The sequence below is a fragment of the Diprion similis genome, chromosome 7 (assembly GCF_021155765.1).
Source record: "Diprion similis isolate iyDipSimi1 chromosome 7, iyDipSimi1.1, whole genome shotgun sequence".
Classification (NCBI taxonomy): Eukaryota; Metazoa; Arthropoda; class Insecta; order Hymenoptera; family Diprionidae; genus Diprion; species Diprion similis.
Window position 1 is genome coordinate 6190789 of NC_060111.1, and position 15537 is coordinate 6206325.

The window sequence follows — 15537 nt, forward strand, 5'->3', positions numbered from 1 at the left end:
GCATTCACTATAAATCACACTCGTGCTGAAAAACTCGGGACTATGATCAACGTCGTTGAATTCACGTTTTTATTAGCATGATTTCTAAAAATTGAAAAAAAAAAAAAAAAAAAAAAAAACGAAAAAAAAAATCTCAGGACGCGACTTCCTTATTTATCGGGCATTTCCTTGTCATGGGATAAACGCAGCAGGTTGAGGAGAGAAATCGTTGGTCCAGACGCTGGGCAACTAACTCTCGACTCTCTACGTCAGCATCCCTGACAAGAATCAGTGAAGATTTGAGTCCGCAGTCAAGCTCGGTGCTAATCTTTCCGCGGTGAGTCCTGCCGGCAGGAAGTGGCAGCCTGATATCGTCCAGACCACACTCGGCTTCTCATGCATGCCTGCGAGTTACTCGCGTATCGCGGAGGAACGGACCCGCTGATAATCGCTCTAACAATACGCTCCATCAGCCACTTAACCGCTGCCGCGCTAATGAGCCTCTGATTACACTTCAACTTTGTTATTTTCTAACGAACCAACCTACCGTTTAATATTATTTATAATATCTATGTGTATATATATATGTATATACATTAGGGTGGCGCAAAAAAACCGACTATTTTTTTTTTTTTTTTTTTCTTTGAGCCTCGTGTGACAAAATGTTAATTTCTGATGTTTTAAGAGCCCACTCTAAAGGACAGCTCGAAAAAAAAATTTTAAGAGGTCGCTCCAAATTTTTTAAAATGTCAAAAATCGTCATTATATTATATTAAAAAAATTATATTTTCAGTATTTTGTTTGATTTTTAATTCATGTCTTGGTGTATTGTTATAGATTCTTTCTTACTGAATTGAAGAAAAAAAAATTTATGAAATTTTAATATCAATATTAAAAGGTCGCTCGAAAAGATCTAAAGAAATGCAGCAAAAAGTTGAAAAAAAGGTATGAGCGATCTTTCGAAATTCAAATTTTGAACTGAAACTTTCGGAAACTTATTTTTTTTTTTTTTTTTTTTTGTCTATAAAATTGTGCGAAAATTTAATAATTCGAAACTCGTTTTGGATTTTCGATATTTTTACGCTCGGAATACTGGTCATTTGGATTTCCGTTTATTCTGATTCTCTTTTTTTTTTGTTTTCACTTCATTAATTTTCGTAATTTTACTTTATCAAAACTTTATTCTTCAGAACTTTGACTCTTTAGACGCTTCTTCCTGGTTCTTGGGTTACCTATATACATATAGTCGATGGATTTGTTTCGCGATAGGTATTATCGCTCAGATTTACCTCCCAGTATTTTGTTCCCCGTTACGAAAAACCCAAGAGAATTGTGGGTGGGATCAAAAACCCGTTTCATCATTTTAGATTGCTGCGGTTCACAGGCGATAAACTTTATATGGAAGGATCGGACTGTGTATGGAATTCTACTGGCGAAATATGTCCGCGTAAATTTTTCTCGGACAAAAGATTACCGCATTTTTAGTTAGAATCGGACGGAAATTTTGTTCAAATAAGGAAAAAGATGAAAAAAAAAAAACTCTTGCCGAAGTCGAAAGTTCGAATGGTCAGACGATTGAAGGTTTAAAATTTCGAATTGAAAGAAATGCATCAATAAAAACGCAAAAATCTGTTGCATAGAATTTTAATACTTGAAAAATTCAAAATTTCGAAAGGTCAGAAATCCAACGTTTTTACTTTACTGTTTTTCCAGTTTCTACACTTTTGAAGTCGATGATAAAATGGATTTTTACCTTTTTCAAAATCCGTTATTATGAATGCATTATTTTTTAATTCTCCGACCCCCTCCCCTCCCCCGAAAGAAAAGAAAAATCTCGTTATTTCTTTATCCTCTGTAAGGGAAAGTGGAGAAGGAATATCTGACGAATGATAGCAATAATAAAATGGAAAACGCAAAAGTTTTCGTAGATTATAATTTATATATAATACCGTGTGTGTGTGTGTGCGTGTGTTCGTGTGTTATGGGAGGGTGTAGAGATCGGGAATTGGGAGGGAATTGATCCTGGAAGTGTGTTCGACGAAGCAACGAATCGAGGAGTGGCGAATCTCCTTAGCACGAGCTTGGAGTCAAGGTTAAGCCCGCCTTAATTCCGATAGGAACCTTCCCAAAATACCAAGGTAACCGACCAACCGGGCGCCGCCTTGGCAAACTTATTCGAAACCAAGAAGCACCGGCTAAGCCAACTTCGTCTGCGTCTGCAATGCGCCTGTACTCGTACATATATTTATCTATCTATCTATCTATCTATCTATCTATCTATACACAAACAAATATGCTCTCTGACTCTGCCGCGGAATCAAGTTAAAATTACATTTCCTAGCTCATCTCCATATCTCTCTTTCTCTCTCTCTCTCTCTCTCTCTCTCTCTCTATATCTCTCTTTTTCTACCTACATTTTTGCCACATGCTCGTCGCTCGTGACACTCCGAAGCACAGCTTTGTGCTTGCGCCAAACGATCAAAAAATATTTTTTTTCTCCCTTTTTTTTTTTTTTTTGGTTTCTTAGCCCAAGTATCATCTCTTGAAATTTCGGCACTTGGGTCCGAAACGGCCTTTTTAATTCTCCTCTTCAATTGTTTCAGATTTCGGTCGGTTTCTAGTCGAATTTCACCTTTCAATATTTCTACGTTCGTTCGCGTTCGTTTCGTTTCATCATTGATCCCTTGGCTAGTTCATTTCGTTCTCAAGTTTTTGTAAGAAAAAGAAAAAAAAATAACACTCGAAGACTATTTTCGTCCCAGGTGCCTTTTTCCGCAAAAAAAAAAAAAAAAAAAAAAAAAATACAAAACAAAACAATAAAAAACTACCACTCACAGCCGTTTAAAATTCTTCTTCTCTTCGATCCTTGCACAAAGTTTCGTGATCCAAATTTCGATCCCCATAAGTAATATGTATATAGTCTTCGAAGCGTGACCAAAAAGCAGCGGTTTTTTCGTTCCGATGCCCTCTCCCACCCTCTGAAGAAAAAAAAAAAAAAAAAAAAAGAAAAAAAAAAAGAACAAAAATAAAGAAGGTTGTTCAACAAGGCTCTCCTTGTATCCACGTGTGTATAACTAACTGTAAGAGATAGGCATGATATTTCGACTTGGCGTCGCGACGACGACGGTTTGCAAGGCGTCGCGTCGTCGTCAAGGTGCCGCCGTCGTGCGAGGGGTGGTGGTGGGCAACAGTCGTGCAACAGGTGTACCTTGTGCCTTTCCATACCTTACCCCCCCCCCCCCCATCCCCCCATCCCTGCCTTCCACTTTCCATCTCCCCTCTTACTCTCACCATCCTCAGGCCACTTTGCGTTTCTTTCGAACATGTGCGATGTGTTGTTGGTGCCTTACCCTATAAGGTTACCTACCTACTGCTGTGCTGCACAACGTAGCACAGCTCAGCTCCTATCTTCGTATGTATATTCTATAAATAAGTACTCTTAAATGTAGGTACTTATATATATATATATATATATATATATGTATAATATATGCATACTTTCGTACATGGCTATTGTTAATGTCTTTTTTTTTTCCCCCCCACGTTGTTGTAAACCACTAGTTTGTGCGATAATCGATTTTGTGTTCTACCCCCCCCCCCCCCCCCCGCTTGAAAACAAAAAAAAAAAATAAATAAATAACTTCGTACTGAGAAATTACCGCGCTAGGTGAATTTACAAGGGAAAATTACAGTACAAACGATATTAACATGATGGGGATAAATGAAATTGGAAGAAATTTGCCATCCGGTGTATCTGTACGTAATTGTTATTGATAATGTACAGTCTCCCGTTACGTTGCGATATTTTATTTAATCCGTTTCTTCGGTTTGTATTCTTTTTTTTTTTTTTTTTTTTTCTCTCCTTCTGTTTTTCTCCTATTAGATTAACAAAAATTTTGTATCGGAACGAATGTTTTCTTTGTAAAAATAATTTCCACTATCGCGTCGGTCGGGCGACAATTGAAAATTTACAACGTATAATTCGCAACTTCTGAACAAGAAATGAAAGCAAAGAAAAATAAAGAAAAGGTAAAAAAACAACGCATCATAAAATAATAAATATTCGTTTGGATTTTCTTCTAATCTGTAACCAAAAAAAAAAAAAAAAAAAAAAAAGAAAATGAACATTTTTTATCGTATACCTCTACTTAGAGATAATATTTTTGCGTTATGTATAATAAATAGCTCTAGCGTTGTATATCACGTACATCCATATTATTATAAATATATGCGAAGAAGTTTGGTCCTAGGGTGATTAGAGCAAAGGGCGGGGGGAGGGGCAGGGGGGGGGGGGTGGTTGGAAATACGAAGCCTGTCGGAGGGAAAAGAAGGTGGTCTACAGCTGCTGCAGCTTAAAATGCTCGTTCGTTCTAGTCGTTGATCGGGGCGAGAAAAAGGCCGCGTATTGCAGAGGCAGAATGCTGTGCAGTTGAAAAAAACGCAACCAGGCACGTGCCGTAGTAATATATGTTACTTTTTCTTAATCCCCCCCCCCCCCCTCCCCCCGATCTTCGTCCTTTCGAAAAGGTGGAGAAAAATATGATTTTTTTTCTTCTAAAATTTATATATAATTATAACGTATGTTTTATATATATATATATATATATATGCGTGAAGAATTTTTTCGTAAAAATAGGGGGGGGGGGGGGGGGGGGCAATAAAAAATTGGTCATTTTTTTGAACGGTGAATCGTCACCCGCCTGTCAAATAATTCGAAACGCGATGCATCGAAATAAAGGTACTGTGATCAAAGAAACTACAAGAAAAAGAAAGAAAAATGAATAATTAATTAACGACTAAGAAAAGCAAAATTATCAAACTTTTTTTTATATATACATGTCTATCTATATGTATAATTTGTGTTTGTTTTTGTATTTTTATATACATAGATTGAAGTGATATGTTTAAGTTGGGAAATGTAATTAGTTTGTTTCGATGATGTCGATAAGAGGAAGGAAAAAATTATCTTATCGCGAACGATCTTGATGTTCATCGTGACCTCGCGATCACTCCTCGATCTTAGATCTCGAACTATTCGAACGGGCAGCAAGGGTTCGGTTAGGTCAAGGATCATTACCAGGGTCGTCACGACGAGTGTCCTCATGTTTCTTACAATCGTCGAAAAAGAAGGCTTAAAAAAAAAATCTACAAGAAGCCCGCGGCTCATCCATTTGGTCGTTTAAAGCGGACGAATAGCCAAATTACAAGCGGTATTGGGAATAAAAAATGACGCGGTTTTTTTAAACCTTGCTTTTCTTTTGTCTTTTTTTTCTTTTTTTTTCGATTTTTTTTTTTTTTTGTACGTTTAGTTTCTCGTTTCTTTCCCTTCTTCTTCTTCGACTTCTTCTTCGACTTCTTATCCTCGTTTAATCTATGAGTTTTCAGGGTTATCGCACCTGGGGAAATATCCATCTGTGCATTAATTAATACACGTGTGTTTATATAGGGCATTCCATACCGAACCGAGCTACGTAATGATCCTTACCATCGGTAATTTAAAAAAAAAAAAATTGTTTTTACTATGGTGCAGAGTTTCGAGACTCGAAAAAACAAAAAAAAAAAAAAAAATCAAAAAAAAAAATCATCCTTCACTGAGTTTCACATTTTTTGAATCACCGGTTTAATTTTTATCTCTACCGAAAAACAGGAAAATACCAATTTTTCATGGATTGGTCCGAATCGATTGGATAACGGGGAAATTTTTTCACACGAATTCGTTGTCGAAGGAAGAAAGATTTTCAGACCAAGACCAAACGTAAGTTTAAAAAAATTAAAATTTATATTTCACGCGTTCTCATCTTGGTCTGAAAATTTTCGTTTTTCACCACAAAAAAATTTCACGAGAAAATTTTCCGTGCCTTTCTTTCGATAATAATTAGTTCTTCGCTTTTTCTCACAGTAGTAAACAACATCAAACTCGCGATTTAAAAATATCTAAAACTCAATGTAACATGATTCTTTCCGAATACTCTACACCGTACTTAAAAATTGAAAAAAAAAAAAATCACCGGTTTGGGGTGGAATGGCTCATACATACGTGGCAGGGCGAAGCGATCTCCGCTTCAGGCACGCAAATGGTCTAATTACGAATATTTATGCAAATTTATTTGGAGCGCGCGATCAGAGGTCGTCGTGGGGTCAATAATTTACATCTGCATCTGCATTTCGATTGATTATTATCATCCGTTTCTGTTCTCTATTTCTTTTTTTCTTCTCCTTCTTCTTTTATTTTTATTAATTTATTTATGTTTTTTCTTTCTTCTCTGGTCTTTTTCCACGACTTTTACCCGTACGCGTTGTTTTTTTTTTTTTTTCTTCTTTTCATTCTTCTTCTTTTTTTTTTTTTCCCTTTCTCCAACAACTTTTTATCCTTCATTCTTGCATGTATACTTATAAATGAACCAACATTTTCTTTATCGAAACGTTGCTGATATTCTTTTCGATTATTCGTTCGATCCTTACTTCCAAGTATTTATTTAAACATATTTAGACGCAAGATCGTCTTGATCGGTTCGACGAATGAAATTTTCGAGAGAGAGAGAGAGAGAGAGCGAGAGAGAGAGAGAAAAAGAAAAAAAAAAAAAAAAATTATGAAATTTCATTTCATTCGACAAATTTTAAATGAATTAATTCAATTATATATAGAATTCATTCGAATCTATAGTTGTATCTGTAAAATAAATAAAATCATCGAGTTTCATTTACGTGTTATCTTGTCTGTTTTTTTTTTTTTTTTTTTTTTTTTATTTTTATTTATTTTTTTTCATTTTAAATTAATTACATTTCTTACAATTCCCTATGAATATGTATGTACGTACATATAGAATATCTAGCTTCGCTTTACAGGCGAAATCGATCAATTGTTTAATTCTTATTCCGTTATACTCGTCTTTATAGGCTCGTGCGACGTCGTGATTTGTAATAAGAATAAAGAAACGTAAACTTACCTGCGATCGACGCAACGAACCCTACGCACATATGTATCCACGTATATACGACGCGATGATGCCTCGTTAAATTATAATACAAGGCGAATATAAACTTCGGGTAGCTGACCTACGCGTGACAAAATTTAGATTCCTTGACAGTAGCTTATACACGCACACACACACACACACCTTATATAATGCAGTATGTATGTATGTACGCACGCATAATATGTGTAATCGAAGAAGAAACATCGAAAGCTTTATTAATTGTATCGTTTCGATCTTCTCGATCTGTGGGACTGAATTTACTCATTTAAATAAATATATTATACACATTTCGTAACTTCGAAAGATAGATGATAGGGAAAAAAGAAACAAAAGAGAAAAAAGAAATATCAGTATCACGGATTGGATTGCGTTTTTCACATTATCCTATATAATATATTCGATTCCCTGTAACTCTTTGAACAGTCATTTTTCAGCTCATGTTATATATATATATATATATATGCTAAATTTTCCATTAATTTTTCATGTAACAAAATTCAATCGAACAATAATGATAATAATTGGTTTCTTTTTTTACTAGTTCTTTTCTCTTATTCATCTTTCAAACTTATGAAATCTCGGTCTTCTAATAGGTGTCGGTAGAAAAAAAAACACACACATTTTATAAGATTTTTCTTCATTTCTTTTATTTATTTATTTTTTTCTCGTTTTAACAACAATTTTTTCTTCTTGTAGATTTTAGAAAGTGGTTTTTTTTTTTTTATATTCAAAATTTCATCGATCATAGTTCAGATTTATACGGTGGGTAGAAGAATTGTATGAAAAAAAAAATTACGAGCGCGTTTTTCTTCGTGTAAAAAAAAATTGCAAAACCAATTCCGAGACATCGTCGTAGAATCTTTATCGAGATGTTCATGGAATGCCCCATATATATACACACACACATATGTGAGTCGCCTGTCAGGCTGCTCAGGTCAATATAGCTTAAATTTAGTCACACCGGTCGGTCGTTCGACTCATGCATGCGTGCATGCATGTACGATGATCGCAGTCGCGAAACACCTGCGATTAACAGCTTCATATTACGTACGAACTAATATATATATAATTATATATTATGTATTATAACTAATACATAATATATATATATATATGTATTTATGTATAATTATCATATCGCGGATGAATTTTATAATATAATGATAGAAATAATAACAATAATTGATAATTCTTTGAATATTCAATCGTCAATGTTAAATGTTTTTAATTGATTTGATATTCAGTAATCGATAGCCAATATATTATTCATTTGTGAAATATTTGATAATTGATAATTGAATGTCTATTACGAATTATCAAATATTACACAAATTATTATTAATTATATCGGCTATCAGTTACTGAATATCGAAACTATTGAAAAATATTTAACATTAACTATTTTGTATTCAAATAATTACTAACTTTTCTATCTTTAATCATTCAATATTTAGACAATCGATGAGTACTATTATTTGCATTCTTAAATATTCAAATAATCGCTAACAATGGTATGAATAAATAATTTATTTTGAAAAAAAATGTATATTTCAATTAATTTTATCTAATACTTGATAAAAAAAAAAAAAAATTAATCATTCAATATTTAGGCAATTGATAGTACTATTGTTTCAATTCTTCAATGTTCAAATAATCGCTAACAATGGTATGAATAAATAATTTATTTAAAAAAAAAAAATGTATATTTCAATTAATTTTATCTAATACTTGATAAAAAATAAACAAATAAATAAATAAATAAATACCGAAAATTTTCGATTTCACCGATCTCTGGCGTAACAGCAGATCATCCTGTATCTTCAACGTACCTGCGTGCATTACATTCGCGGTGTATATATGAAAGTTGTTGCGCCCGCGATGTATTTTCACCGTCTACATACATATCTATATGTATTACAACAAGCACCTGCCGCTGCACCGGACAGTTGCGACCCTCCGGTGCTGCAGGGACGATTGTATCTAGGATACGATCCCCTCGCCCTGACCCTCGACACCTGACGCACCAATCTACCTCTACCCACCGCCTCATGAAATATAACACACATCCATCGAACGCCGCCAAGAACTGTGTGAAGTGCCCCGAACTCGCCTTCTCACAACAGCCGGACGTCGCGCGTCGCGTCACCCTCACTTTTCTTAATTGGCGGATATTTTTATTTTTCGCTTTTAGGTATATCGTCCGCGTTGAAAAACTATGATTGTTGCACAAATTTTCTATTTTACCCCCCGTGTCTTCTGTCGTTACTTACAGTATAGATGAACGTTTTTTTTTTGTTTTTCTAGAGTCTCGTGTGACAAAATGTTAGTTTTTGATGTTTTAAGAGCTCGCTCCAAAGGACAGATGAAAAAAAAAAAATTTTTAAAAGGTCGCTCGAAAAGATCTAAAGAAATGCACCGAAAAATTGAAAAAAAAAAAAAAATTATGAGCGATCTTTCGAAATTCAAATTTTGTACTGAAATTTTCGGAAACTTATTATTTTTTTTTTTTTTTTTTTTTTTTTTTTTTTGTCTACAAAATTATACCGTAACGAGAAAAAAAATTCCCCCAAAAAAAAAAAAAAAAAGAAATCGATTTTTGACGATTTCTGACGTTTCAAAAAATGTGGAGCGACCTGTTAAAATTTTTTTTTCTGAACTGTCCTCTGGAGTGGGCTCTTAAAACATCAAAAACTAACATTTTGTCAAACAAGACTCAAAAAAAAAAAAACAGTATATACATATGTAGATAAATTTATTCCACTTTATGATCAAACAAAGAGCTGCAGTTTATTATGAATAATATATATATTCAAGAAATTGATTGGCTAAACCGGTAAGAATATTAACTCGAATTCACGAAAAATTTCTTTGATTCGCATTTAGAATATGGCAATAACGGATCTTCGTTTTCATTCGTTGCAGACATCCCGGCGCAGGTCCCACCGCTGACGCCTGGTACAAACAAGAAGATGACCGAGGCCTTAAAGGCTTCTTTTGCCTCATGGGAAAAGGAACAGATACGTCTCAACATAACTAAAGGTAATAACCATTCGTTTTATTTGTGCCTTAAATTTCAAAATTTTCTCTCCACTTCTTTCACCTGTTATATTTTTTCCTTTTCTCAATAAATAAACTCCATTTACACAATAATCTCTGATATTTTCGTATTTTTCACATACTCGTGATTCAGTTTAGAATTATTCGTTACAAAATGATTTATTTATTTATTTATTATTTCTTTCTTTCGTACAATTGTGCAATTTCTTGTCATTAGCGCGGCGATACGAAAATACTGTTAAAAAAAAAAAAATAATAATAATAATAATAATAATGATAATAATAAAGGAACAAGGAGAAAAAAAAATAGAAAGAAAAATGAAAATAAAAAAAAAAAAAAAAAAAAAACGCAACGAAAAACACGTACGTAAATAACCTTTCGATATTGAAAAGAGATTTCGTTAACCGAAACGTAAAAGTAAACGAAGCAGATAAAAAATAAAATTGATTAACTTTTCGACACTAATTGCAAAGCGAAAAGCTATTAACATTTGTAATCGAAATGCGGCCGAACTCCAGGTGCTCAAGTAAATTAAATTTGCACATGTGTACGCTCGCGCGTGTGTGTGTGTGTAAAATATATATATATATATATATATATATATATGACGAAATTGCGCGCAGCCTTCGAAAGTTGGATAAAGCCTAAAATCACCGAAGCGAAACTCGAATTTCACAATTCTAGCTCAACAGGCATAATCGCGTGGCTCCTTCTCTGTCTTTTTTCTCTTCTGTCTCTTTCTCGCTCTCTCCCTCCCTATCTCGCTGCACTATAACCATATGATCATCATCATCATCATCATCATCGTCCGGAATAACCTAACCTAACCTCACCTCACCTCACCTCATCGTTATTGCAGTGATTGCGAATTTGTTTCGTTCGAGGTCTGCAGCCGAGCGGAATCGAGTTGAAACTTCAATTGCGCGCAATTATTCGCGCGCATCGTTTTTACACTTTTTATCCTTACCTAATCAGTGTTTATGATTTATATTGTATAGTTTAAATTCATCGTCGATATTTTATCGACAAGAATTTACTAACGATTTTCGTAAAAGCCAATTTTTCTTCACGCATCGAAACATCAAAACGGCAATACTCGTCGACGGACAAATATTTTTTTGAATCGTCGATCAGGCGAAAAATTATTTTAACGGCGGGGGGGAAAAAAAAAAAAAAAAAAAAAAAAAAAAACGCAAAAACGTCCCGTTTCGAAACGAAAAAATCCGTAACTTTGATCACAAGTCAAGAACAAAATTACCATTCGTTGAAATACAAGAAACAAAAGAGGACAAAAATTTGCCTTTGTATGAACTTTCTCCAAAAAAAATGTCCAATCTTAACGATAAAAAGTGATTTCAAAAAATTTTCGCGACCTCACGTCTAAGCACGACTCGTTATTCGACACAATGTGCAAACGAAACAACGAACTGCTCATGTAAAATGGGTCATCTTGTTTATTGTAAACGTTTATTTTTATTATTATTATTATTATTATTTTCCTTCTTTTTTTTTTTTTTCATTCACGCGCAATACACTTCATCGAATTACCTCGTTGCGTTACATGCGTTAGTAATGATGATACTTCGCAACATTCGTAAGATTTATTATGTGTACATGTATATGTAATATATGTACATATATATATATAGGTATATATATATATATATATATATATATATATATGTATCTATGCAACAAACATCGCACGTTCGGAAGGACGATGAGGTCAGAGACCAAGTCGCCGAGCGAAGGTGGCTCTTGGCTCTTGGCTCTTGGCTGTTGGCTATAAGTTGGCCCAGGTTCGAGGATATCTGCCGGTCCCCGGAGGGCATGCCCACGTTTTACCGCGGGAGTTGGTGGGTACGTACAGTGAGGGCATGTAGACCGGAAGTAACGTCACACCCGCGTGGCTCTGAATGCGCATACCGGATGTGTGGCATCGGCTCTCCATCAGAACCATCAACATCGCATTCACAATTCGTCTATCCATCCATCCATCCCTCTCTCTCTTCTTGCCTCCCTTTTGTCCTGCCTTCACATACCTTCGCAGTCGAGATCGCGTCTCTGTAATTATTGTCAATCATTACAATGATTCTCTCTCTCTTTCTCTCTCTCTCTCTCTCTCTCTCGTCCTCATTTTCACCTCTCTTTTCGTGCAATTTCGGCGCAACGTACCTTGTGTCTGCCTGTGCGCATGTGAAACTCTCTGTATCTCTTTTTTTTCTTTCTCTACTTCTGTCTCCCTCTCTTCGATTGTTCTCGGTATTTCGAGTCATTCGCCAAAAAATATAAGTAGTAAAGTTTTTTTTTTTTTTTTTTTTTTTTATGAGCATGGGAATTTAAAAGTTACCGGACTTTACGTGGTGGTAGTTTTGCGTGACGCGATTACTCACAATTTTTCAAACAAAAACAATTATTTCGGTCGTTGTTTCAGTCGATTATAAACGTAAATCAAATGAGGAGAATATCAATTGTTCTAAGAGATATTGCTTATCTACTTTCGAAATTTATTTACACATAATAACGAGCAATATTTGACGGTAAAAATTATTTCTTCTTTTTTTTTTGTCTGAAAATTTGGATTTTCTTTTTTTCACTCCAAATCGAAGCGATCGATTATCAGCGTCTTCAAACAAAATACTGATAATACAATTTTTTTAATTTAATTTTTTGACGATTTTTGAAATTTTTAAAAATTTGAAGCGACCCCTTAAAACATCAAAAAATAACATTTTGTCACACGAGATTCAAAAAAAAATAAAAATAGTCGGTTTTTTTTTGCACCACCCTAATGTATATACTATACATATACATTTTACCGACATACGGCCTCCCGGTGATGTGTTGATAAATGCGAACCGTAATCCGCAAGATCGTTGATTTACTTATAGCGTTATATACGTATGCAAAAGCCTCCGGCATGTTAGGCATAAAGTTTCATCAACGAGGCAATAATTTATACGTCAATGCTACACAGATAGAAGAGATTTGTTGAAGTATATATACCGATATTTATTTGACCTTAGACCAAAATGGCGATCAAATATGGCGAAGCGAGGGTTACCATTTTTTTTCTTCCCTCCTTCTTTCCCCTTTTTATCGCAATACATCGAAATATCGTCGTTTGATTATAAAATAATAATAATAATAATAATAATAATAATAATCGTATCAACAAATAAACGCACGAAACAGTATAACAGATTGGTGAGATTTTTAATTTTTGAAAAAAATATCAGACACTTTGTAACTTTTTCATTATTTTCATTGACCAAGTGTATTTTCATGTTAAATACGAAAAATTCTTTTTAAAAAACATTTCGACATCAACTCACAAAATCTGACGCGAAGTATCGTCGAGAGTTTGCAAATTTGTTTTCTCTTTTTTTTTTTTTTTACATTACTTTAATTTCCTTTGTTTATTCCTCCTTCGGTATTCGATCTTAATTTTTATATAACCTTTTTTTTTTTTTTTTTTTGCCGATAAGTCACCTTACGAATATTCGTCAAACGATTTGTCGAATACTTGAATTACAAATAATAAACTGGCAGGTTCTCCGTAACCGTTTGGCTTATCTCTGGCAGCGGCGTTGGAAGGAAAATGTCGGTTGTTTGCGATGCAGGTAAAGTTCTGACAGGTGACTTGCTTCTAAATCAACAGAGCCCAGCTTTCTAGGCGGTTTCTTTCTCAATTCACAAGCCAAATAAGTATAAAAGAAAAATAACCAAACTCTAAACGGGGATCTCCATCTTTTCCCATTCTACCTACATCCACACCATCGCACACTCACACACTTACACAAATACAAACGCAAGTTGCACCGCGGCGAGTGCAGACAGTTTTACACATATATATATATATATATATATACCAGGTTTCTTCTCATTTTTCACCCCCGCCCTCCCCCCTCCCTCTCCTATTGTTTCTCATTCTTTGTCTACTTTATCTATCTTAACATTTACTCGCATGGACGTCGACGACTCTCGTGTGTTTGTACACATATATTATGTACGTGTAGGTATGTCTATATCCTTATAACGCGCATACAATCATACATGGTCGATTCTTATCGCCCACTACTTGGACTCTCCTAATAACCTTTATTACCTTCGTGCTATCGCAAACATCGTACCTTATACTACGTGGATATATGTATGTGTGTGTGTGTGTGTGTGAGTATATATATATATAAGCAGATGGAAAAATCATTCTGCAATCTCGCCGCTAAATACAGGAAGAAATGTGTATGCATAGCAGTAGGATATATATATATATAAAGAACTCTGTTCGATCGATAGGACGAGAAAGCTTCTCTTAATACTTGACTGGGGTGCCGAGAATAGAGTGACAAGATTCCTTGTTTTATTGATTTATTTATTTTTTCTTCTCCCTGTTTCAGTCGATATCAAAATCGTCCAGGGCATCCCCCTTAACAAGGCTGAAGTTAGTAACGTTAACTTAAGGAAACATGAGGAGGGGGTGGGGGATGATTATCGCGCAATTTGGCTTTGAAAAATATAATTTCTATTTTATTTATCACGGTTTAATAAATTTCAGATATTTTTCTTTATGTAAAAAGTTACAGTAACGCGTTGCCAACATAATTTTCATCACCCTTTAAGTAAACTACTACACGCGTCGAAATTCTCTGGTTTGATGTAGGTTACACAGGCGACTAGCTCTCTGCGCATACCTATAATAAATACGTGCATATGTGGTGTACATATGTAATACGTGTAACGTGTACAGCATGATGTGATTCGAAATACGCTACAGGCCTTCCCATTGTGTATTGTATCCATTAAATAGCCGTTGAGCATCATCATCCTATGGTGAGTTGTAGAGAGGAAGAAAGAGAGATACGTATAGAGAGAAAGAAGCGTGAAAAAGGAAGAAAAAAAGAAAGAAAGAGAGACGAACACGTCTGTAAATCGTGTGTATACGACGCACTGATCATGAACAGTGTCGTTAAAGGTTGTGATACCCAAAGCACTCATTCGTACAGAGAGAGAACCGTTCACGGCTTATAAGAAGAAGAAGAAGAAGAAGAAGAAGAAAAAGGAGGAAGAAATAGAGGCAGAGCACCTCTTAACAATGCTGACAAGGAATAAGTAAGGCAAACATCGACACAATCCTCAAACATCGGTGTCGGCCCCTTTGAACCTAAAGCGTGCGGTGTGACGTTTATACGCCCCCCTCCTCAGTCCACACCCCTCTAGACGCCCTTCTGCCCCCCGCGAGACGCGCGCGACGTCAGTTGTAGCTTTGCACATCGTTTTCTACGTTCTTCTTTCTCTCTACTTTTTTCTCTTTTCTCTTTTCTTTTATTTTTTTTCCCCCCTTTTTTTTTTTTTTTTTTTCTCTTATCAACATCCTCTTATATATATATATAAACTGTGGCTGTGGTAGTGTGTGTATACGCAGCTTTACATATATGTGTATGTGTATATGTATATGTATATATGTACCTATGTAACGGTTGGGCAAACTCCATTCATTCAACTTTCTGGATCTTGGAATAG

At 34.9% G+C, this 15537-nt stretch overlaps 1 protein-coding gene across 2 annotated transcripts in view; it reads left to right on the forward strand.

The window, feature by feature from the left end:
- LOC124408221 (transforming protein p54/c-ets-1) overlaps window positions 1-15537 on the forward strand; it is a 143762-nt gene that overhangs the window by 104982 nt on the left and 23243 nt on the right. For both annotated transcript variants that reach the window (XM_046884989.1, XM_046884990.1), the window contains one exon: window positions 9879-9995. In XM_046884989.1, the coding sequence (XP_046740945.1) occupies window positions 9879-9995 (117 nt within the window). The remainder of the gene's footprint in view (window positions 1-9878; window positions 9996-15537) is intronic.